General features: G+C 27.8%; 1 protein-coding gene across 1 annotated transcript; it reads right to left on the bottom strand.

Annotated features, from left to right (window-relative positions):
* Positions 1–593: 593 nt before the first annotated feature.
* LOC100162757 (talin-1) lies at positions 594–27203 on the bottom strand. The gene is given in 33 exon segments (XM_029485447.1): positions 594–1555; positions 3152–3327; positions 3712–3867; positions 3965–4101; positions 6224–6469; positions 6824–6952; positions 7077–7204; positions 7266–7482; positions 7559–7744; positions 8144–8260; positions 8338–8463; positions 9973–10097; positions 11851–12073; positions 12152–12309; positions 12380–12540; positions 12628–12839; positions 12917–13177; positions 13244–13431; positions 13498–13606; positions 13670–13813; positions 13899–13987; positions 18402–18493; positions 18632–18708; positions 18771–19028; positions 19115–19234; positions 19236–19284; positions 19344–19471; positions 19548–19690; positions 19854–20024; positions 20124–20253; positions 24825–24922; positions 26479–26614; positions 26708–27203. Coding segments are annotated over 32 exon segments (4824 nt in total). The 5' UTR covers positions 26708–27203; the 3' UTR covers positions 594–1421.
* Positions 27204–27409: the final 206 nt, after the last annotated feature.

Raw genomic sequence — 27409 nt, 5'->3', positions numbered from 1 at the left:
ATCAAATATTTCAAACTAAATTTATATATATATAAAAAAAAATGAACAATAATTTATAGTTTTAACAGTATTGAGTAGAAACATTTTACAAGGCGTCTATACTAACATAATCTCATAATCAATGTTTTCAAATAATTTTAGTATAACTATTATTTTTATGGTGTATGGACATAAAAAGGTAAATTAGGGATCATATTTTTATAAATCAAGCAATTTAATTGTTTTCAATATAAAAATATCATGAGTAATCTTTCAATTGCATATTATTATAATATTACAGAATATTTGGATTAGACGTCAAATTTACTTAAATACTACACATTTGTTCATAACAGTTTTTTCTTAAATTCACTATTTTCATGAAAAAAAAAAATCATATTATTTCAAACAATTAGTTAAATTGTGAAATTTAAAGAATTTTTAATTGATATATTTATTTAGAACATTTAAATCAATAACAAAAAAAACTGCAGTAACTTATTTATCCCATGAAGCATTGATTAATTTTGTGAATAATTTTGTTAGTAGAGACAGCCCTTAATTAACAAATATATATTATCTTTTATAAATTTATCGTAATACATAATTAATAATTATGTCTACAGAGCGTTAAAATTCGATGTTTTTGTAGTTGTAAATACTTACAGGATAATATTTACAATTCGATAATGCTGTTGGGCTACTAAATATAGAGTATTAATTTATAGACTATTTATATAAAAAGTTAGCACAAACACCTCTTTCAAAATTTGCGATTATCTAAAGGCACAACAAGCACGGTTAGTCATTATTTACGTAGACTGGTCTTGAAAGACAAACTAGTTTGAATTTCAGCAATACAACGATATGTTTATGTTAAGATAAGATTGTAAAACTTAAAACAATTACTAATCGAATGAGTTAATTGACTAGAATTTTTGAAAGTGAGATTGTTCAAACCGTGATATACATAAATAATATTATATATAAATAGTGATTTTTATAAGTATTTACAACTAAATACTTAGTGCGTGAATAAAAATTTTAAATATAAATATGTATAATAATATATGCGTGTTAGGAACTGACACGTTAAAAACAAGATACTGTTATGAATAATGTCACTGAATAAAATTGAAAACAAAACAAGTTTAATTGTTGAAAGCATATTCTGATGTCTCGTTAAATTGCAAAACAAAATTGTTCAGACAATAATAAATTGAATCAAAATATACAATCAAGGTTGTTAGTGCTCCTTTATATAAATAATAATAAAACATACATTATAGGCTCTGGACAGTAAGTCTTTTGTGTGTTTGTGTACATTAATAAGTGCAGATGAGTAAGATGAGTAAGATAGAGGAGAGCAGCATAAATTTAAAATGAAAAGTTCATGAACGGGTGAATGTGACTGCAGGATAGCGATAAGAATTCTGATACTCTCATTCGTTGACTGTGTACGATTTGGTTGTCGTTGTTGTGTTGTTGCTGATGGTGGATGAGCAATTATACTTAACTGTGTTGTTCTTGGTGGACATCGAGGAGGATTTGTTAAACACATTTTTGGGGCTCGAGCCTAAAAAATAAACATTAATAATCAAACAAATGTATTATTAGAAATTTACACTAAAATTATCAGGCATGCACTTTGATAGTTTTTAAAAGGTGGCTTTAAAGCAGTCTTCTAGGTTTTGAAATTGACTTCATAGTATATAAATAAATTATATCAAGTTAAGATGAAAGTCAAAATATTTATATTTTTAAACAAATTAACTTATTAAAATAATATTTTCTAAATTAGCAACAGCATTGACTCGTCAACTTTTCTGCTGTATATCAATAGTCATTGTTTATTTAAATCCATTATTTAGATTTCTTAAATTTTTTAATTTACAAATAAAATAATTGTGTAATTTAGAAGTAGCTAATAATGCAGTCATTAAGTATGCACCAGTGATTCAATTGTCTATAAAGTTCTAGTGTAAAAACCTAGAAAATAACTGAAAACAATTTTGAAAAAAAATAATGAAGATTAGAACTAGAACCATCATGATTTAACCATAAAAAATTTTTTTTTAATTTTAACTAATTAACCATAATCCGTTTTCAAAATTAAAATCTGTTTATCCAATGTTCTATAGTTTTGTCAAACAATTAGACAAATGGTTCTAAATAAACCAGTTTTGTACGGCTACTACAATTAATGTGATTGTCATTAAGAATGTTGTTATTATTTTCAATTATATTTAATTACAAATTTTACATGACATTTTAAACATTGTTTATTTTTAGTTTTAATCTAAGATTATTAGAGAGATAACTATTAGTAATTTTATAAATTCATTATCTTTATGAAAGCCAATTAATTGTATTTAGACGTATAGTACACTAGTGCAGTAGAATAATTAATGCATAACACTGGTTAGCATCTCTTCATTTACTACTAGAACAAGAGATAGATATAGAGGATATTAGAAGCGGAGAATGACATGCTATATAGAAGCAGTTAAAGGTTTAACCGTATTATCAGCATAATATAAGACATTATTTTTCAGTCCTAAAGGAAATCTCAAAACTATCATAAGATAAACCAGTGGATCGTTACACTGTGGTAGTCATAAAAACCCGGTCGTATCTACATGCCAACTTTTACGTTAGATACGTACAGAAAAATAGAAAATACAATATATTATATATATTATAAGTTTGATAATTCCAATTTTTTGGATACTTGCTATATTCAAACTCGTATATACACAACACTAACTAATTTCCGTAATTTCTATATTACAATAGAAAATAGTAGATAAAGAGCTCAAAGTGTAACTTCATTTAATATACCTTATGCCACAAAAACATTTTCTCTAGGCACACATAATAGATTTAAAAATAAATAAATTCCTCAATATTTTATTGTATTACACGGTATATTTTTGTTGATTATTATCATAAATAAATACACATTTAATTCCTGTTTCGTTGTATATAATAAGAAATCAGTGGTTTGAGATCATTAGAAGTTAATACTTAGCAGCAGCAGCGCGATAGAATAAAGCAAGCAACAGCATTTAAGCTTTTAAAGCATTAAAAAACGGTCTCGGTAGAGAGCAGTGTCCACCACTTTATTGCTCTTGTTCACCACTTTAAGTGTATTTATCGTTAGGAGGTATACCTGCTGAATTGTACGTGTACAATTTATTTGTGCCCGAGTGAAACGTTTCATTAAAAGTGTTCAGACTAGTTTGATCATTCGAGTTGTTGAGGAGCTTGTATACGTTGTAGGCATTTGCCTGAATGTTGTCTCCATTTTCATCCATACTACTGTTGACGTAGTTGTCAGTGGAGGTTCTACAATATAAGCACCGATGTTTTACCAAAAAAGTATTAATCGCGCTCAAATGATTTGTGACGAAGACCCACGCATTTTCGACATAATATTTATTCTTTTTGGAATACAGGAAATTTGGTAAAAAATATACACATTGTAAGTAATACCATGTCATTGGCACCCCAGCTATTATCATGAACAAAAATTATGCCATAATACTATGATGGAATCAAGTATTAGTCATATTTTTCACACGTAACGCAGTATAAATATTTTCAAACAACATACTACAGCATTTAAAGACGACAATAATAATAATAATCAAAATAATACAGCTAATGTTTACGAAAAAAAATAAAGAAATACAATGAAAGCTTTTCCAACTAATTTTTATTCATATTTACCTGCTGCCATTTAACTGATGTTCAAAAGACGAATCGTTTTCCAACAGCTCTGTAGGACTTGAATCATCGCCTTTGGCCTTGTATTTGGCTTGCCTGATAACAACCAACCGTTGACGGGCCTCTTCTAACTCACGTTCGATCCTCAATACTTCTGATCTGTTCAAATACAGACAAACACACATATTATTATAAATAAATTTTGTGCAATGGTGCGAGTTAGAATGGATGATGAAATTCACAATCAAGTGAATACCTAGCATTAATTTCTTGTGCAATTCCTCCCACCATCCGTTTGCTAAGAACTAGACTTCGTTCTTCGTCGTTCTGAATTGCTTGTTGGGCCGCTTTAACTAGGTTGTCTGTTGCACGTTTCACAGCATTTCCAGCCGCCTAAGTAAAAATGACAAATAAGTTAGAACAGACAAATGTCATCGGCCAAGATGTGTAAACATATTATTCTTAAGAAGGTGTTTCACTGCCATCTTTTAAGAGATTTAATAAAAAAAAATCAATTTAAAGTATTTCATAGGTGGTAGTCATGTCATTGAAGTTGCTAGATGTTCCAGAATTACAAAATTAAATAGAAAATACATTCTCAATGTTCTATCACAAATTACTGGTTATTAATGCGTCTTGTAATATTTTAAAGCTACATTAGTTATATAATCACATTCATATAAGATTGAATGTTAGAGGAAATTATAAATATTTTTTTGAATACATTTAGTAATTACTCTCAAATTTAAAGTAAATGGAAAACTGATTCGATCTTTATAAATGCGGAATACTGATACATGCATCAATAGTCAATGTTTCTTAAACTTTTATGAAAAAAATAATAAAATATGGGAAGCCACGAGTGACTTTGTGAGTCAAAATAATCGCAATCCTTTACGTTTGAATACCGCCCAATATTAAATAATTAGGGTGCAATAAGATTACGATAAAATACGATAAATATCTATTAATTAATAAATGTCATGAACTATATACACCATGTTCTCACTAGTACATCACTCGCAATAGTGGATTGAGTATGTAATATTTTTTACTTAAAACAAGAATTATACCTGTGTGTCATATAATGTATAATTTTGGAAGTCAAAGACGCAATGAGTTAATAATAAATAATAAATATTCTTATGAGGTTTTGAGGAAGAATTAAAATTCTCTAATGTGGAAATGCACACGAAACACAAATTTAAAATGCCCGGTAAGAGTAACAACTATTTGATCAAACCAGTAAGTTATAATATTATTTTATTACAATATATTTATATAATGTATTTATGGAACTAACATAAATTACAGAACAAACATTATTCAAATGAAACTCTACATAATATATGGAGTAATAATACACAGTTAGCAACAAAATAGAAAAAATAATTGTGTTAAAAAAAAGTATAAAAGAAAAATCTTTAGGAAAACAAGAAACCTCGAGTCAAATATTTTTGTCTATCGTGCACAACATTCTAGGTTAGACAGTAATTATCAAAAAAATTATCATTTAAAAATATATTGAATCTCGTTTTATAATTGTATGTGTTCAAAGGACTCAGGTTTAGCAGTTGGACATTTTTCTTCATTAAAACAAAAAATTCGAAATTACCAGCAGACATTTAATCAGAGATACAATAAATTCCGATTTCAATATCCCTGAAGAATGCAGAACCACAATTGGGGCTGAACCTCGCCCATTCATAATATTCGACAGTAAGCAACATGATTCATGAATTTTGATATTTGCTTCTTTATGTGCCATAAATATTCTATGAACATCTAAATGTTAGTTTACGGATTGTACTTTCAAGTGTTCATTTGATATTTTTCATAAACTTTATGTGATACGAGGAGAATATAAAAAAAAAGTTTTTACTTTTGTACATGCATTTTTATCAAATAAGTCAAAAACATTTTATACAACTATTCTACAACGAGTTATCATTGAATGTGAGAGCTACTTAAATAAAGAGATAAAAATAGGGCAATTTTTAAATAATAATAAATGTATGGAATAGTTATTATTATTTATAAATTTTATATATTTGTTGTATATTTTATATTTATTTTACCTACCTGCTACTTTTTACGTATTTGTATTTATTTTATGTTAATTTTGATTAATACTATTATTTTTTTGTTTTAAACATATTATTTAAATTTAACTAGATATCGAATGGTGATTTATTAAAAATATATAAACATTGTAAATATTTTAGGACTCCTGAAAATTAAATTTTGAAAGGTATCAGCATTCGGCATTTTTTATTTGTTTCGTTTTAAATTCTATAGACTATATCAATATTCTGACTATCAAACTTTAAGGTATAAAATCACTTTTTTCAAACAGGCAACAGGCTATAATTTTATAGTTTTTTGTTATGCGCTATTTTTAAAAACAAATACATTGTTATTCTCAAAAAATTGTTAACATTAAATTATGCAAATTGTGTTATTTTTTAGTTAACAGAGGTAAACATATTAAGAAATTAATGTTAGTTTTATTTACCAATAATCTCTTAGTGGATGCACTGTCGGGGTCGGCTTTAACTTTACAAGACACTAGCAACTGGGCAGTCGACGAAGCCACTTGTTTTGCTGATGATATTAGCTTTTCTTCGCTCGATATCCCTTGGACTAAGGCATTTGCTGATTCCACCAAACTGTGAGTAGCAGCAGCCACTAAACGGGAAGCTGATATCAGGCCTTCTGACCATTGACCATCATCAGAACTGGTTAAAGGTCTGCGACTGACCTGTTTGGATGAAGTGTACTCGTTTTATTGTTTGTTGTATATATACCGTATGTCCGCGAAAACTGGGTACTCTATAACTCAGTTACCTACATTACTCAGTACCCTATATATATTATTTTAGGTTAGGTTAGGTTTGGTAAGGCTCTCAGCGGGAGACGGTCCAATAGTCTAGTTTCATGTTCAGCAAACAGAATTCAAAAATATGTATAAGGTACTGAGTAATATAGTTATTAATTAATTATACAGTATATCCTGTTTTAGCGGACACACAGAATGTATATGTAAATATATACATTAACGTTATTATTAGCTTTACCCTTCCTAGGTAATAGGTATATTATGTAAGTATCTTACTTTTCCAGAATCGATTAGTTCACGTTGTGCAGCTGATGCTGCTTTCACTAGTGCCGATGTGGCAGCGGCAATGGATTTAGCTGCTTCCAAAATAACTTCATCAAAATTCCATGACGCATCTGCAGCTTCCTGAACAAACATAAACCAAAAATATATTGTTATAAAATAATTTATTACATAAGTTCAGAATTTTAATATGCATAATATATAGAGATGATGCTTTTTAAATATAATAAATTCTCAATAATTTTACCACATTGACTGATTTCCTGGGACGTAAGCTGGCAAGTTTTTTTGCAGCAGCGTCAATAGATTCTGCAGCACCCAACAATTCGTTCTCCGCAATTATAGTAGGATCTTCAGGACTGACCCAATCATTACCTAAACAATTTCAAATATTTTATAACATTACATTAATTATTAAAATAGTTCAATTTATTACCTTTGATAGTTTCAGTTACAGATATCAATTCTGTGACATATTGTGCGATCATACGGGAAATCGTTTGTAACATATGCTTCGAATCAGAACTTAAATTTGGTTTAGATATTATAAATAATACAGTCTGCAACAATTTTCTGTATTCTTGGGAGATATTGTACCCAGCTTGTAATGTTCTTTCTCTCAAATCAGCATTTTCAATAGTATTACTGCATCCCTGAATGCCACATAATATATATATATAAGACATATACCAAAAATGCTTTTAAAAATCTTAACAGCAATTTCATTACCCTGCAGACAGTCAACAAGTCTGATATAGCTTTACGTCCCATGTTTGCTGCAACAATAACATCTTCTTGTTTACCACTATTACCAGCTGAGACAGCTTTTGCTGTAGCCATTGTAATCGGTTTTGTACAACGTATCAACTCTTCTACAGTAGCTGTTGATTTGAATGTTTCAGTTGAGCTTAAAGCCTAAAATTTGATTATATTCAATAGTAATGGTAAATAGACAAAATTGGATACTGCAGAGTAAATCATTTTTGAATATTTCAATTTAAATAAAAATTAGTGTGTTTATAGTTTATATAGTTAGTATATTTTTTTCTGCAGTCACAAGTATCAAAATTACACTTAGCACAACATTTTACTGTAAGCTCTCATAACAATTTATTTTAAATTAAAATATCTAGGGATATCAATATTATTTACAAAACTCGTTTGAACATGACATTTGAGAGATAGTGGACAGAGAACTTTTTAAACTATAAATCATGTCATTTTCTGGTTAGATACAAAGATTATTAAGATTGTTTCTTTGTTTTGAAACGTTTTAATTATATTCTTCTTTTACTCTAAAATTATTAAATGTACCCGAATTTCTTGGCCAATAACTTCAATAGTTGATTCAAGGGCTCTTGTGCCACGTGTGTGTTCGTCTTCTACCGCCTTTACAGTTTTTAAAAGTGAAGTTACATTTGTAACCATTACCTGAAAATATATAAATGAGGCATTTTATTAGAATAAATATTCACAATTGGTATAAATATTTAATTTTGTCAATTTACTTTAGCACTTTCTTTTAGTTCATTCATTGATGGATCATTGATATTTTTCCCGGAAGCAGCTTTTGTTGCTTGAATTAGATCCCCTAATGCAGTGGCCACATCTTTCACAGCGTTGATTAACATAACCTATTAAAGTAAACATTATGACAAATAAGATTTAATTTTTTAATTATACTACAATAAAAGTATATATATCGAGAAAATTATAAATAACAAAATATCAACCACTTTTAAGTTAACTCGCCATCTAACCAATATGGTTTCCAGTTTCAACGGTCAACTAGTACGAATTTATTAGTTAATTTATTTAATATCTACAGTTGAGAGTGGTGGCCAAGTTGATGCTGTTTATACGGATCAAAAAAAAGCTTTTGCTACTGTTACTATTAAAATATTATTATATAAAATTAAATTAATGGGTATACATGGTACTTTATTAAGTTGGTTTGAGACCTGCTGTGTGATACTATTGATGTTATCTCTGGTATGCCTCAAGGAGATAATTTATCTCCATTACTATTTTTATTATTTTTGTTAGTAATTTAGATGAAACTTTTAAATATTCTAAATATCTGCTGTTTGCCGATGATTTAAAATTTTATAATTCAATTAATATAATAATATTATAAATGTTACAGGAAGACTTAGATCACTTTTCTAAATGGTGTAAAATTAACAAGTTAAACATAAATGTTAATAAATGTCAACATGACGTATGTTTCTCACATCTTACTAATCTTATAAAATTTAGTTATAAGATACATAATGTATCCTTGAATGTAGTTTCATCTGTAAAAGACTTGGGTGTTTGGCTATCTAGTGACTTATCGTTTAATTACACTTGCACAAAATTTATAAAAAGCGCTAAAAGTTTTAGGTATCATAAGACGCGATACTTGGGAATTCGATAATTCCACTTGTATTTAAGTGCTGTATTTGTTCATTAATACGTTCCTTCTGAAATACTGTTGTGATGTATGAAACTCATTTACTGGTATTTGAGTAAATTAACTTGAAAGTATTCAAAATCGCTTTCTAAAATGTTTAGCACCTAAATTAAGATTACCTTAAATGATCTTTCTAACGTAGCTAAACAATGTGGTCATGATCCGTTTTTTGAACGCCGATTATTTAATGATGTTAATTATATATATAAACATAATCAATCATGTTTAAATTTGTTGCTCTACTCTTTCATAATAATCAAATTGAATGTCCCAATCTAAGAACTAAAATTAAATTTAAGGTAAATACATTCCAGTCTTGAAATCACTTATTATTTCATATCAACTGCCACCACCGGAATTACAGTTATTATAGCTCATTAAACCCTATGTGTGTGTTCTGTAATAACTTTACTTTTCTTTTTTATAATTCACCGTGTTTATTCTATTTTTTATAGGCTAATTAATGTAAATATATTCTGTAACTTTTGCTCATCTTGGGCGTAATTAATAAAATAAATAAATGAGCCATCTTTAAATTTAAAAATGTGATAAAAATATATACATTTGAACTTGATCCCTGATTCACTGATCATAAGTTGAAGTAACTACAAATATTGGTTCAATAACATTATTCAAAATTAATGTTTCATGTGAGCAAAACCAATTATAGAATATTATAAACACACACCTGAGCTTCTGGGTTGTTGGCTCCCAAAGAAGCTGCACCAAACTTGACTACATCAGCCAATTGTATTATAGTAGAAACAGCATTTTGAGCGGCAACTGCTAGCTGTTCTTGTGAGGAAGCCGCACCTAAACACATTTACAATTATAACTAAATAAAATTATACATAAATACATAATATTTATAAGTTATTTTTTAATTAAATGCAGTGATAATAATTTCACCAACTTTTAAAAATATTACAAAACTTTATAGATTTTCAATTATTAACGCTTCAAAAGCAATCATAACAATCCATTCTTTGAATATATAACAAAGGTTATGATTAAAAATATATTTTAATGCAAGTTAATACATACTTAAGTTATAAGTCAAAAACTCAATACTTCAGTAAAATTTAAATTTAAAATAAGAAATATTATGTGAACTTTCTTTCTTTTTTTCTTGTATAATGATTCAGTTTAACAAATGTAATGTATTATTTTATAAAAACTCCCAATAGATAACTGCTAAGCAATAGTTCTAAAAAAATTTTATAGCAAATAATATTAGTTTTGAGAAAAATGCATGTTTGTATTTTTTATGTTGAGAGGACGCTATGTTTTCCAAATGTAAGACATAGCAAAAACTGTATTGCCTGGGAAACAACCGAGAAGGCTACAGTAATAACTAAGAAACAATTTTTTCACCACGTAAAAAGAGAACTTGAGCTGTGAAATAACATATTTTTATTTTTTCAATATAATAAATATAAATATTCAATATAAGTTTGAAAAACACAAAATATAATGAATTTTGAAACAATAAGAACTTTTTTCGTATAAGTGTTCTGAACTATATTGTATATCATTTTTGGAGTCTTAACTATCACTACACCCCGAGCGGTTCCATCTATTCTAAAATTTTTTGCTGTGCTGTACATTTGTTAGATGAAGACAACACAAGAGGATGTAGCGTCTCCAATATACCTCTATTATTTATTATTCTATTTGAATAAGTATAAAACATATTATCTAACTGCTGAGTTTTTTTATGAAGAATACAATAAAATAATAATAAACAAGTATTCACTTATTACAAGAATAAAAGTTTATTTTATTATTTCACTCAATGATATAAGCAGTATATAATTATATTTACAAAGGAAAAACGCCATAAGTAAATTTCACGATTTTCACTACAATTGGAAATATACTAACAAATACTAATCAAAACAACCAAAATTATTATGTTAACTTAACCTGTTGTACATAACGAAATAGTAAACATTCAAAATCAAAATGAAGATAACAATTTAGAAACTATTAATATTCAGTGTTGTTAGTTTAGAAAAAATATAGAAATACAAACATTTACGGCGTTTATGCTTATTAAATGTATGATAATACTCTTACTTAGTACTACTAATATTTTTTTGTTACTTAAGGCTTTTCTAAAGAATATAAATTGTGTTTATAACCTATAATATTAATATGTAAATTAAGGTGTATTTTTTTCATCAAAAAATGTGTAAAATTAGTAAATCTATCTGATGCCGTGTCTAACTATTATTATTATTATTATTATTTTTTTTTTTTTGAGTTACGGCACTTTTGATTTGCATGGCAGAATATTGGTAACAGTAATCAGTTAGGTGTCTTTAAGTACAAGGCCAGATTCACAGCTACAATGTGTGTCGTTTCATGCAAAGATGTGGTACGTGTATGGTTACAATCATAATGGTTTAAGAGTTAAGATGTAGTCAATTCTTGGGATACTCAGTTACAACTTGGTTATTACATGATACCAAACAAGTTATGTCCAATCACAGTATGATTTGATCAACTCGACATGACACACGAAATAGCTATGAATTAGTCTCTAATCAAAATTAATACTAACCAGTAACCAAAGTTTTAGTGTCTTCTACTAATGCTTTAGCAGTCTTTAAAATATTTTCTCGGTGGTCAGAAAACGTTTCATTTTCATTTTCAGCATGGAGTGTTCCAGCAGTAGCAAAGAGTATTGTTGTATCTAAATCACCAATAATACCAGACACTGTACTAGCTGCATTTACACACGCTTGAGTACCGCGAGTTCCACTAGATGACAACTTGTGCAATATCTATTTGTACAGATGATTTGGTTAAACACCAATGAAAACAAAGCAAAAGTTAATTAATATTAGCAATAAGTAACATACCTGCTGCTTTTCAATTTCTGTCATGGTGTTTTGCAACTGGTAATCGTGTGTCGACTTATGATATCCATAATTTTGATTATTTATGTTTGTATCATGGTTATACTCATAGCGTTTTGTCAATGTTGAAATATCTAACAAGTTGTCACCTGTAATAACCACTTGTAATGTATCAAATATAGTATAGAAAAGTTCAATAGCAAATAATAATATATTTTGTATCTAACTTACCAGAATTCATTGATGAATTGGTCTGATCTATGAAACCAGTATCATTGGATGACTTTGAGTACTCTTGAACTTGAAAAGTTTTCTCTGTGTTGAACCTCTTTTCTTTTGAAACAGGTGATGTGCATACATCTACCAAATTACTCAGACTTTCTCCAACAGCTCTATATAATTATTAGAAGTCAAATATTTAACCTTGTTATATCTATGTGTAATTTGTATAAACAATTCCTAAGACAATAGATGTTTACCTAGATGCGCTTGTAAGTCTATTGAGTAATTGGTTTAATGTAGTGGTAACTTGATATGCTGCATCCGAAAGTTCTTGTAATAAATGTTCATTATTTTCATGCTGTGTTAAATTACACACAGAAACTAGGTCTTCTACTGCATTAACCACTTCTCTAGCTGCAGCCATTAACTGTTCTTTGCAACTTGGATTTTCCACAGTACCAGCAACAACCTAAGTAATCAACCAAATTATTTTGAAATATAAATTAAAATATATATAAATATGTAAAATGTAATGGAGGAACATACTTTTGTACAAGCAACTAGCTGTGAAGTTGTAAGTGCGCATGTAGTTGCAGCACTAATAACATTTGACTGATGTTGTGGTTCAACAGTTGCTGCGACATTTTTAGCTTTAACAACAAGAGCGGCTGTTGTATTAGCTACCGCCTTAGCCAAACTCAATAAAATGTCACGAGATTCGTCAGCTCCATCATCACCAATCTGTGTTAATACTTGTTGAGAAGCTTCACCAACTTTACTAGCAGCGTTAAGTAAATTCTGACGTCCCTAAAATATTGATTAAAATATTAAATTCACAGTGCTAATATATAGTTGACCTAAACCTTCACATACAGTGTTTGAATCTGGTTGAACCGCTTTCAAAAGGTCAGTAAAAGCAGAACATAATTTACGAGCTGCATCTAACAAATGATCACCAGTAGGAGTTAGAGCAGCTAAAACGCGTACACCCTGACTCATTTCAGGTAAATTTGTAGTAATAGATGTAATAGCTTGTTCAACACTAGAATAGTCAATATCTCCTGAAATTTTTTTTAAAAAACCGGTTATTTTTTAGTGAAATTACCAAAAAAATAAGTGATTATTACCGGAAGTCAAAGTGACTACTTGAGCTGTAGCGGCATTCATGGCTGCAATCTGGGAGCTGATGTTTTGTTTATTTGAATCTATTGTAGTCTCTTTCAGTTTAGTTGAAGCCTTTGAACATCAACAATTAATTTTTCATAATATCTAACAACATAACAGGAGATTATTACTTACTGCATCGTTGCCAAATTCGGGAATAACAGCTTTTGATATCAATTCTTTTTCAATAGTAGTTATAATTTCTTGACTATTTGATATAGTCATACACAATGCTTTTTGTGGCGCACTCAATACCTTAATTTGTTTATTTTGTGGTCCCTATAAAACACACACACACACACACACATTGTCTTATTATTTAAATGTCAGCCTAACATTAAGTAACAACACAAATCAAACATACCACTGAAGGTGTATGGTGTACATTTATTCGTCCACTGACTGTTGTGTACTGAGCATTTCCCATGTGTCCTAGTCCATATGGACGAGCACCTATACACAAAATTAATTATTCAAAATAATAATTAAAAATTAATCACATAACAAAACTATTTTACACATTTATAATCAGTATACAACATATAATTAATAATAGTAAGCTAATAATGATACAATTTACTACTCTTCTTGGTAAGTAAAATATATATATAATAAACAATAGTAAAATAGTTAACCTGACATAAAAAAAAAATGTATTCAATAAATTATTATATATAAAATATATTAACTCTTCATAAATACAAAATGTACACTTATAAACTTAACTATTAGACTTAATAAATGAAAATCAGTCATTTTATTGTATACATAAATATATTACTGAACTATTTAAGAGGACGCTACCTATACATTTGTTGTCTCCATCTTACACACGCACAACATAGGGAATTGTCAGTCACTAGTTACAATAGTGTGCTGTTAGTTTTTATACTAGAGTAAATTGACCTATCATAAAACTTTTAGGTAAGAACATTATCTACGCTTAATTGTTACCGATTTTTCAAAATATTAATTTTCAAGCAAGATATGGGTATATGAAATATCAAAAATTAAAAATGCTCATCTCGCTTGAAAATTAAAATATTGAATAAAAGCCAACGCTTAAGCACAGATAATGTTATTATCTAAAAAGTTGATATTAGGTCAAATCACTCTAATATCAAAACTAACAGCACACTATTGAACACTAGTGAACGAAAATTTGGTATGTCGTATGTGTGTAAGACGGAGAAAACAAATGCATGGGTAGCATCCTTTTAAAATGCATAACAAAATTTGAGTAACAAATTATGTGAAGGGACCTCGCGAATATTGTATTTTAAGAAGGTGTAAGCGCACCATTTTTTTCTCTTTCTAACCTACGCACAGCACAAAATAGTAAAAGTATGTTTAGTAGAACCAACCTTATGTTATTACTTTTAATATTAGAGTGAATTCACTTATTATCTAACTTTAAATTAAGAACATAACATGTGTCGTTACGTTCACATTTTTACTATATTTTAATTTCTATGCAATTTATAAACATTTTTAATTTGAATAATTGACATGCTCATAACTTACATAAAAATTTAAATATCATAAAATAGCCAACATAAGAACACAGGTTATGTTCTTAACTTAAAGTTTAATAATATGTGAATTTACATTAATACTAAAGTAATATAGGGAACCAACAAAATTTTAAATTTCTATGTTAAGCTATGACATCCTCTTAAGTCAAAAACTACTCAATCTAATTCCAATAGTACATTACCCTGATTTTATTTTTAAAAACAATTCAAACTGCATACCATGTAAAGAGGTATGTCCAAGCTAATTTTTTTTTTTTTTTTTGTTTAATTTGTAATAAATCTGGTGTAAAAATATTAAACTAAAATATTTAATTATATAAAAAAAAAATGTAACTGTGCTTTGGTCATTCCCTTGATATTTTAAGAAGGATACAATTTTTTTTTCCAATGTTAATTAGAGTAAGAATTTTGACTTACTATTGTAATTGTAATTGTCTGTTTGAGTGAAAATTCAAACATTTTTTTTTGTGGTCAGAAAAGATTATTGTACGTTTACTATACCCATATTAAAGAGGAATGGCCATTTACGACTAACATAACCTATAAGACCAACGGCCAAATGCATATGAAGTTTCTTCTTAAATGGTCTATAAAATTTAGTAAACGCGAGGCCTCTTAATCAAGATTATACAATATAACACTTAGTTACTTGGATTAAAAGCATTTTCATATTGAAATTTGTATTCCCAAAGCTTATACAATAAATATATAAATATACAATAATAAACAAACTAATGAGGTTAAACTTACAATCACAAGATCACAACATAAATAAAAATTTAAAATTGATTAATTGACTACTAAGTACTAATCATGCACTAATTTGGTTTAAATTATAAAAAAATCATGCATTTGGTTACACCTCAGGCATTGCTACTATAATATTTGTTGAAAAATGAACTTAGAATTTTCTAAAAACTTCATTCAACTCAAGTGACGAGTAGACAGTATGTTTCCTTAATACTCAATCTTTATCAATTAAATGTTTATGTAATTATAATTGTTTAACTTTTTTACAATTGCTTATACATGAGAAAAATCTCAACATAAAAATATTCATTAGTTTAATAGATCATACATTTTTGAAACATACTGTTTTGTTTAACTAGTTTTATATATTTGTAAATATTATTAGTCGTAATATTACAAGTATAAAACATAGTATTCACACAAAACTACAAATATATATATATTATGCAATAGATGATTTACAATCAACAACTTATGAAAATAATAATTCTGAAGAAACCTACAAGAGTATAATGATCAAATAACAATGTACAACTGAAGAGGGCAAATGAATAACAATGAGGAAATGGTAAAATACATTCATTGATTGATGATCAATCAATATTACCTTTAAAGCTCCAGATTGTCTGCATCACGGTGTATTTTTTTTAACACGATGACATGAATTCTATATCCTTTATATTCCTGAATAAAACAGTTTTTTTTTCTAAATTGTATTTAAAGTTTAATGAGAAAAAAAAATGATGTACAATATTATATATTGTATCCCATGTTATAAAACCAAAGTTTTGAACAATGTAAGTACCTATTATTTTTTAAGTACATAAAGTACAGCATGTTTGTTAAAAGTTTTCTCATTTTTCTTCTGTTGTACGATTTTTTTGGTGGTTTTTAGAGTTACACCATTACCATTTAATAATCGTGCAGATAAACTAAACACGCAATTACTTATGTGTCCATATAGACAGTATCAATATTAATTAATCAGAAACATGTTTAAGAATAAATTCTAATAAACTAATAAATCTGCAAAAAAAAAAAAATTTAATTACCTATGATGAGAATTAAATACTTCAAACAATTAATAATATAGAATTTTTACTTGTATAGTAATATAAATATAATAAAAAGAGTACAATCATTAAAATATTTTTTATTGATGTGATAAATCTTAGCAATTAATAAAAGAAACATTTTGGATAAAGATGGTTATTAAATTATAAATTATAAAAATTGCATTAATCAGTTACAGATCATTCTAAAAAGCTAATCATTGTAAACTCTATAGTAGAATGGTAGATAACTTTTGTGTACATTAAATATATCTACTGTGATTTTAATTAAATGCATTACTCAAATTAAATAACAAATATAAGGATATACATATTACATATAATAAGAAGTGCATTAACTATTTAAATTGGGCACAATGGTTTTAGGGATTTTAAAATTGTAGTGCAAAAATTATTATGAAAATGGAAGTGACATTATTTTTAAAATGTCACTGTAGAAATAGTTATTTGATTTTTTTATCATTAGCAATCCATTAAAAGTGGGTATTTATATTTAATTAATTCTAAAAATTGAAAAACTCATTAATCTGTAATTACATAAAAAATAATATTATATTCAAAATATACAATTAATTAATTCAAATTATTCTCATGGCTAAAATAACTATGTAGAATTTAAAATTTAAATCTAAACGTTACTTGTAGGCATGTATCTTTACAGAATCATATCTAACATAAACATGTGAAAAAATACAGTACAAACCATTATAAAAAAATTTAATTATTGCCTAATCATACAGTTATTTAAACACTTAATATTTTAGGTACACTCTGAATCAACAGAACAAAATATGTGGTTGATCAAACATCCGCATTTTTATAACATCTTAGTTTTCATCAACAATTACAACAAAATATCATATACAACACAGAATATATTTTCACTTAGATCATCTTGTTATATTATATTATACAGTTTTATTAATAATCAAATAATTATTTTTTATGATTTATGATATTATTTACAAAAAATACATTTTTATCTATATACCACCCCAATTTTTGTTTTCAAAAATTTCAATTTTCACCAATAAACAATTTTTAAATTAAATCTTATCACCTGTACATTTGGCATCAACTATAACAGTATAACTCATCAATTAAATAAAATTTAGCTACATTTAGCTAAATAGAAGTTAAATTCTATCTACTGTATGTATTAAGAATAAAGCAAAGTTTATTTGAATAATTATAATCATTAAAATAGAAGCGAGCATGTTTAGTCTAAAATATCAGACATTTATTAATGAAAAAATTTCATATATTAGGTGTTAGTTAAAAACTATAGACATGAGTTAAAATATTATGTTTCAAAAATCTTTGTTATGTAACATTTATATTGTTTGCAAATTTATGAAACTAGTATAATATTCATGAAAAGCGTAATAAAAGCTTATATAAACTATTTATAAGCTTCTACAAAATGTTTGGATTGTGATTATTAACATTATTCCTGGTGCAAATTTAGTAATATTTTATCTCTAAAATAGAATATCAAAATTAATTTACCTTCAGCTCCAGCTCTCATTACTGCAGGCTTTGCCACTGATTCAGTGTTTACTTTTCCAAACTGACTACTTTCGTGTTGTAAAATTGTAGCCCTAGAATAAAAAATGGTTTTTACATTATTCAATTAAAAGAAGAAACTGAATTTAATTATTTAATTAAGTTTAAATTTCAAATGTCTTCTTTTGAGTAAATTAGAAATTAATTATTCTAATAATTAGACATAGGCTTACTTAAGTGGTGAAATACTATCCTCTACCATTGTTGAACCTTCATCTCCTTCAATACCAAAATGATCTTTAGACTTTTTCTGTAAATTAAATAATATAAATAAATATTTTTTTCACTATACAATAACTCTGGTGTATTCACTTTTTTCAGAATAATGTCGATATAACCAGAAATTAATTGAAGTATTTGTTCAGCTTCAGTAGTTTGTACTGAATAATATTGATCTGAATAATCCCCAAAGTCTAATGTAAATGTATTTGGAGAAGCTCCCCATCTTCTTACTGTTGTCAGAGGCCAAGTTTTTAATATTTCTTTGGTTCTTTCATCCAAGCGTAAAACTGAATCCTTTGTCACTCCCAAGAGACGAGGAACTAATTTATTTTTTCCTTTCATTTTTTCCTAAGAACAAAATTTAATACTTAAGAAAATATAACTAATATTATATTTAATTAAGTAGTAACATTGTAATAAAAATTATAACATACTTTAACTAAGAAAAATGTTACTCCATAAGTGGGTAATGATCTTGCAGTTTTTGTATAAAGAACTTTTGCATCCAATTCAGATAAACCTACATGATTTTTATGCTCAGAAAATATTTTTTTTTTCAATACCTTTTATTTTTGTGTACGATTGAGGTAAGAATTCCTTTAGACTAAAAAAATATACATGTTTATTTTTATTTTATCAATCGATATAAATTATAAACTATACTCTAAAAATGGGGGACGGTGTTTGGTTTCACAGTAATTTCCAAATTGAATATGAGTTTGAATACCAGCAAGCTGTAAAGCAAGGTCTTCTGTAACTGGGTGTGTTCCATCTAAAATTGCGTCTCTTGCCTATGAATTAGAAAACAAAACAAGATCAATTTATAGATCTAAAGTAACTGAAATAATATATAGTGAAGTCAATTACCTGAACATATAATAAATTTAATTGTACTGGGTCATGGGAGTCTATGTTTCCGTCAGAAAAGAAAAATTTTCTTCTTAATAATACAGGCTCACCCTCATCAATGCCTTGTTCCCTAAGAGTCTTAGATGGATCAACCCAGTTGACTGAAATAATAATAATAATATAATACCTAATTACATTTTAGATAGTATTCAAATATCTAATATTAACAAAGTGTTTTATATTATTTATACAAATAGAGTGTAAATTAGACAACTATACTTTATTATTAAACATTATAATATATTAAATATAAATTAACATTACCTTCATCATCTGTTTTCAATTTTTTTCTTAATTGTTCCATTTTAGCATCTTTTTCACGTTCTCGATCTTCTTTTCGTCTTTTTAATGTCAATGTTCCAAAATTAGCTTTATTTTCAACTTCTTCCTCTGGAGTTTCTCTCACAAGACTATATTCGTCATGGTTAGTAATTCCTTAATATACATAAATTCCATTGTAGTATTATGTTTAAATTGATATAAAATATACATTAATCAGCATTTATCACACATAAAAAACTGTTAAGCTCATACCAATTTTTGTGCAAATGACCACCATTAGATTTGCTACTGGTTGACTGTCATCGACTAGAAGGGTTTTCAATGTTCCATCAAGCATGTGCACTTTTAATGTCCTCATCTTTTTTCGATACTCCAACAAATCCTAAACCATTAAAAATAAAACCATAAATAACACAGAATTAGGTATATGAAGAAATTTCTTCTATCTATTCTACATACAACATTCATTATAATTATTTATAAGTACAAATATATTCATTATAAATGTAGTTATTACGTGGTAATACATTAACAAACTGATAAATACTATATAAATATTATTACAAAAAATTGTTTCTTTATTTTAGGGTTAAAAAAAGCCCAGCCCGTCTACAAAAACCCGCCAATCAACCCAAAAAAACCCATTTTATTATTTATAATAATTAAAATCTACATTTTTTTTAAATATTAAAAATTGTTTTCCTTTTTATAAACAAAAACATTAAATAGCAATAACCAATTTAGGAATAGTAGTTATTGATAATAATATTGTACTAAACTTAATTATAAATTATAACTCACCTATGTTCCAACTTCTAAGCATTTAAATTCTTATCTAAATAACTATCCAACCCTGCTTTACTTTATGTTTAATAAATTCCCATTCAAAGAGGTTCATTTAAATTCCAATAAAATATTTATCCAATTAATTTAAATCAAGAACTTTTTTAAACCTTTATCATGCTCAACAAGTCTTAAAAATATTAAATTAAATATACAAATTTCAAATAAAATTTTATCTACATATTTTTCTTGATATTTTTTGTTATATCAATCAAATTACTGTAAATTACCTATATGAGAGTAATAAAAAAGTAAGATATTGCAGATGCAATTATGTATTAAGTCTATCTCTAATTAACTAGACAGTATTTTATTTATTTTTATAATATATAATATATGTTAAAAAATATCTAATGTGATAGGTTACCTATTTGAATGATAACGACTATTTCTAATGAAAGAAATAAAAAAGGTATATAGGGTATATTTAGGTACCTAAATATATTTTTTTTCAAACTAATTAAGATAAATAAAAAAGCTACTCATTTGGTAAATACATTTCTCAACTTTTTCTATGTAGTATGTAATTTATAAACCACCTTTATTCTGTAAGAAACATCAAGATGCCCAATACAGGTACAATTAAATTAAGATGTAATAATCACCAGAGTTCTGGGGATAAATCTTTACCACAGATACACACATGTTCTAACCAACCATACCCTCCCCCACAATTAAAAAACCTAGCAACCAACCAATGGCCTATGTTTCTGTGGGTTAATTAATAAAAAATAAAAATGAATTTAAAAAAATATATGGTGTTATAAGTTTATGTGTACCTATTAGGTAAAGGCCTGGGTAAAGGGGAAATAGTCAATAGAAACAGGGATTTACTGTTACTATATGAATGTGAGAAAGAAGAATATAAGGATTCTGAAAACAAATTAGTTTGAATTGGTTTTGAGGTTGAAATCCAATTCCTTCTATTTTTTATTTTTGTTGCTCTAGTGTAAGAAATATTGAATATAACAAATTAAAAGAGCACTTTGGAATTACTTATACCTAGAGATAAAATCAAAAATATGAGAAGTTGACCCCAAGTTAGTTTTTCAATATATTCAATCTGAATTAAGAATTCTTATCATATAATTTAAGTGATCGGCGTGGGAAATAAAATAAATCTAACTCTATATTATATTGTGCGTGTGATATACAGAGCAAATACCTAACTAATTTCAATAATATTATAATTTTTGTGTTATTAAATTTAAAACCAATAGGTACATAAAGATATAAATATTTATTAATTATACAAATGTAGTTATTTTTTCAGGTACATGTATAAACTAATTTAATTATATTCAGGTTAGTAAAAATTCACTTTTCATTCTCAAAATAATATTAAATTCAAGATAATTTTTCTTAGTAAACAAATAGTATTCAATAAAATAGTTACTAAGAAATATAGATACCTAATTGACTTGATTGATTGCAAATTGTTTGATAACATATTTTTATTATAATCAGTTAAGATGGAAATATTGTATTATTTTCAATGACTGTTAAAATGTATACAACCCAGACAGCAATTTTTTGTTTAACAATATTATTATAACATTATAATCACGAATAATATTAGTATAACGTTATTATAATACTATTATAATATTATTGTTACAAAATGCTGTCTGGGAATAGTATATTATAATAATATTCATAACACTATGATGATCAGAAATAAGAGCTAGAGAAAAAAGTCCCCAAAAACATTCATTATTCTTTTAATAAAATCCTGAATAATATGTACATTGATATAATTATAATAAAATAAAAGTCAATATCAGTGGCGTTCATACAATACACAGGTGGGGAGGGGGGCGTTCAAATCCAACTTTGGTATTTTTTTTACTATACTATTGTAGACATTATTACAAATTAATGAAATAATTTGGAAATTTGTTCAAACGCAAACATGAGGGTTGATAATCAACAGAGATCAGTATATTATCCGATATAATATGCCTATATGGTTATCACTATATCAAAACCTTTCAATATCAAGCTAATAGATTTGGACAGCTATAATGCTATATCATTTGATATTCAAATTCCTGATAAGTTTGATGTTTTATAATGATTGTACTGATGGTACATTTTCTGAAACAATACAAATGAAAAGAATAAATTAATTTTTTTTTGACAAACAAGAGTAAAAGAAGTCTTGTGCCTGCTATTCCAATACCAGAAGAAAAATTATGAGTAATTTGAAGCTATAAGATTTTTTTGAATGAAATTTTCTTGAAATTTGTAGCAACATTGAAAATTTTTAACGACTGAAATTTTTCAAGTTCTTTCCAATTTTTTAATTTTTAATAAAATAATAAAACTTGTGATTGTACGTGTTTAATAATTATAAGTTATAACCATAGTGATAAAAAGTCTACTAATTCTTTCATTTTTCCACTCATTGAAGAAACATCATCAATAAATGTTGATGAAATAAAATGTACTCGTATTTTAAGTACATCAACAAAAGAAGAGAACTACATAAATTTTCAGATGATTTAAACAAATACCAAAATTTATTTTAATATAGTATAATAATTAATGTATTATACAATTCATGTACTGATGTACCTAATAAAGATTCAATTAATTATATATTCTAGGAGTTTTTTTTAAATTTATAACACCTACATGTTTAAGTAATAAAGTATATTAAACAGTTAACATATTGATTTTATAAGTCGGTTCATTGAAAATAGCTGTGTATGCCACTGGTTAATATAAATATCATATAATATGCATAGATAATACCTACATAAATATACTTTTTTATTATTCAAAGAATGGCTTTTAAAGTTTTCTAAATTTCTAGTGGTAATTATTAGCTATTATTTCCCCTCCTACATATCAATTACAAATTAAGGTGGATAGTAATAAATTACGATAGATAGTCAAAAATCTCGTCTAAAGTACTCATCAGAATTTTTGAAAAATTAAATTTTGTTCAAAGTTACATTGTGTAGACAATAATGTATTATAATTTTCTCAAAAAAATAATAGTTACAATCTTATTTCTGTGGCCTGTTTTCCTTTGGTTTTTTTTCTGTTGGACTAGGTAATTTTCAGTGAAATATTTTTTTTTTGGCCATATTTTCAAGGACCTACTTTTCGTTTTGTTTCCTATAATACTATCAACGTAGAGTAGATTCTAGATGTAGGAATGAAGTATTTAAATATTCAAAAGAGTATTTGTTGTTAGTAAATCCTATGAAGATAATTCTACTCGTATAATAATATTAAGGTGTATTCAACTAAATCTTGAATATCTAGGTCATTAGTTTAAGAAAATCACATTTAAAATTTGACAACAAATTATTAATAATTATTAAAAAATTGATGATTAAAATCGGAACTTGTGTTGTTCATAGAAGAAGGTATACCCAAATGTGTTTTCTCTGTCTCACAACTGCGTAACATAGCAAATTTTAAACTCAGCAGAACATATTAAGATCCATTAGTTTAAAAATTAGAATGAATTATCAAATTTAGAAGCAAGAATATTATCTAGTGTGAACCTTGTTGGTTTTTTTTTTATATTTTAATTTTAAATAAAGTACCTAATGAGTATTTTAAAATTGTAAATTGTTTGTGCCTTTTAAAATACTCATAAATTGTTTTCAAATTCAAATTCGTATAAGCATATTTTCAACAAATGCGTGGGTTTTAAACAGCAATAATTTACTGTTTTTGTAAAAAAAAAACCATAAACTATCACCATAAAATGGTCACTAAAAATTCTAAATATCTGAAAAGAAAAATATTTTTACCACCACTTTCAAGAGCTCAGGGCACCCTTAATATACCTAGTCAAAATAGAAAGGCCCAGGACTATGTGCAATGCATACCTACTCTGCACAACCAGTTTTTATGTTATTCCATATTTATAAAAGAAAAAATATATTTATATTTTATATTAAAATAGAATACACAGAACAAAACTGTATAGGTACCAAAATAGGGAATATATTATATTTTTTTTTAATGAATCACCCGAGGAATCACCCAATTAGGTATTTACATTTTTAAGAATTACATAATAACTGATAAAAAAAGTATACCTACTTAACAATACTTAAATATATTGAAAAATAAGAATTGACTCACCCCATTTCTCAGAATATAATATTCTAAATTACGTCCAGGTTCCAGCCAAACTCCTTTCTTTATGTCTTCGTCAGCTAGAAACAATCCATAATCTTTTGCTGAAACAGTTAAAAAATAAATAAACAATTACTTCTCACAATAATGCATTTAATTTTTTTTTAATTAGCACATCAAGTTACATTTTTTAAAAAAAAGCATAAGAAATATAAGAAACATATGTTTTATAATGCTGAGCAAACCAATATTTTATTTGATACGTTAGGTTTATACATATTATACGCCAAGTACATTTCCTTATATAATTTATTAGCCATGCGTAATTGGGAAAATACGTTCTAGGATAATTGTATAATCCAATCTCAATAAAAAAAAAAGTGTAAATATTATATCATTGTGGCATTCATACTAGATACTACAAGTATGGGTGGAGTCCAAATCAAAGAATTTGACTGTAAACAAATTGTTATTTATTAATGATATTAGTTTATGAACATACTTATACTTTTAAGCTGCATTTTATTATTAAGGCTACAATTTTTATTGACTAAAGTTTTTTGAGGCTTGAATAAAAATTAAACTATTTAAATTATTTACCTAATTATTTTTTTTTTTTTTAAATATACCTAGGTATATTTAATTTGTTGTTCAGATGTTAAATTGTATTTTTACTATTTTAAGCATATGTGCAGTTGTGTGCAGTATACATTTAGAATAGTAAGCTACACATAAAACTTGGTGTCTCTTTTATGCATAGATTTTTATATTTATTTTTGTTAGGTACCTACCTACCTAATTAATAAAAATTATTCAGCATATTTAAATGGTTGTAATAGAATAGAATGATGATTAAACAATAATATATATATTATTATGTTATATATAACCCTGTTGCACACAAATAATAAGATATGTAGGCACCTACATAATTTATTTACAATAAAATAACATTTAATGATTTTTTTTTTTAAGCATTGAAATTCTAGCATTGGTTATATAATCAAAAACTACTAGTTTTGTTAAAATTTATATAAAACAAATGAAATGAGTACATACATATAAATTAATATAGGTACATAACAAAAAATTATAACATAAACAAATTAGACTAAGCTCAAATGTTTGAATAGAAGAAAAAGAAGAGATTTAGGTAGGTAGTAAATTATTCAACATACCTAATATTTAATTTCTATTCTTAGCTATACTCCAAAGCCGGGGTCTCCAACTTTTTTTAGTGGCCAGGCAAATCTGAGGTACGTTTTGACATCGCGGGCCATAGTTGTTTGGGGAGAAATAATGATGTAATGAGATTGAATAAAGTAAAGAACCATTTAATTATTATATTTCACTATAATTTTACAAAGGGGAAATCGAGGGGGAAATAATAATAACATTTTCTTTACAATAACTTCAATAAATAGGTAAATAGCTAGGATCTAAGTTCTAAAGTTCAAGACTCCAAGATCAAAACATCACTGAGTTTGGTGGCCGGGTCAGTGAATAGACACAGTTAGGGTAAGACCTACACAGCTCGATAACGAGCTTACGGGGAACTTTAAGATAGGTACCTAAGCCATTTGATATTTATGATAGCACATTAATACCTAATAGGTAGTACCTACCTACCTATTATAACGTAAATTTAGACGGTACTCACGTTGGTCAAGATTGGCTTCAGATATCTTTTCTCTGATAAGTCGGCATGCATTGTATACCGATATGGTCGGATCGAATTGCATCGTTTTGGTGACATCTCGTTCGACGATGGATATCCTCAGAGATAGCGTCGCCATCTGAAAGCGCAAAACGTACACTGGCGCAATTAGCTAAGACCTAACTGGGCACCCCGCGGACACCCGTGTCCCGTAAACCGGGTAGATACGCACCGTGTAGTCCTCCGGCGTAGCGGGCTGCTACCCAATCGGGCAGGGTGTGCTGAGAGCGTTAGGGCGGCGGCGACGCGTTGGCAGGCACCGTGTGCTGGTTTGTGCGATCGCGCTCACAAACGGCCGATGAAAATAATATAATACTTAAAGTGTTTTTTCGCGGGCGAAAAAGCCAACGGCTGCGGCGATGACGAATCGATCAGGAATCCGTCGTCGTCGTTGTCATCGTCCGAGCAGCGGTCTCGGTGGCAGTGGTGGCAGCAACGACGATCGAACAGCGGCGGCGCATGATAACGAGTAACGACGGCGAACGAGAGCGATGACGACAGAGCAGATGGACGCGAGTGACGACTACGACGGCGGCCCCGTACCCCTCCTGCCAACCCGTCCGACGGACCGGATCTCGAACGCACCGAAACGACCGTGCGGTGATTACGCGACGGCGAGAGGAACGCGACAACGGCAACGGCGGCGGCGGAACTGAATATCAGCTCGCGCGCGTATTATCACCGAAGTCGGTGCTCGGTACACCGCGAGCCGTTCCACGCCGATCGCAACCGACCACGTCCCGCACCGCTCGCAACGATACCCGACCTGTCACGGCCCGCCGTGCAGACCAACGGCGTCTATTATTATTGTTGTTGCGCCGCCGCCGCCGCTCTCGAGTGTTGTACCGACGACGCGGAAACGGAACATCTGTCG

The sequence above is a fragment of the Acyrthosiphon pisum genome, chromosome X, assembly GCF_005508785.2.
Source record: "Acyrthosiphon pisum isolate AL4f chromosome X, pea_aphid_22Mar2018_4r6ur, whole genome shotgun sequence".
In the NCBI taxonomy this organism is placed as follows: Eukaryota; Metazoa; Arthropoda; class Insecta; order Hemiptera; family Aphididae; genus Acyrthosiphon; species Acyrthosiphon pisum.
This window is presented reverse-complemented; position numbering and strand designations above follow the sequence as displayed.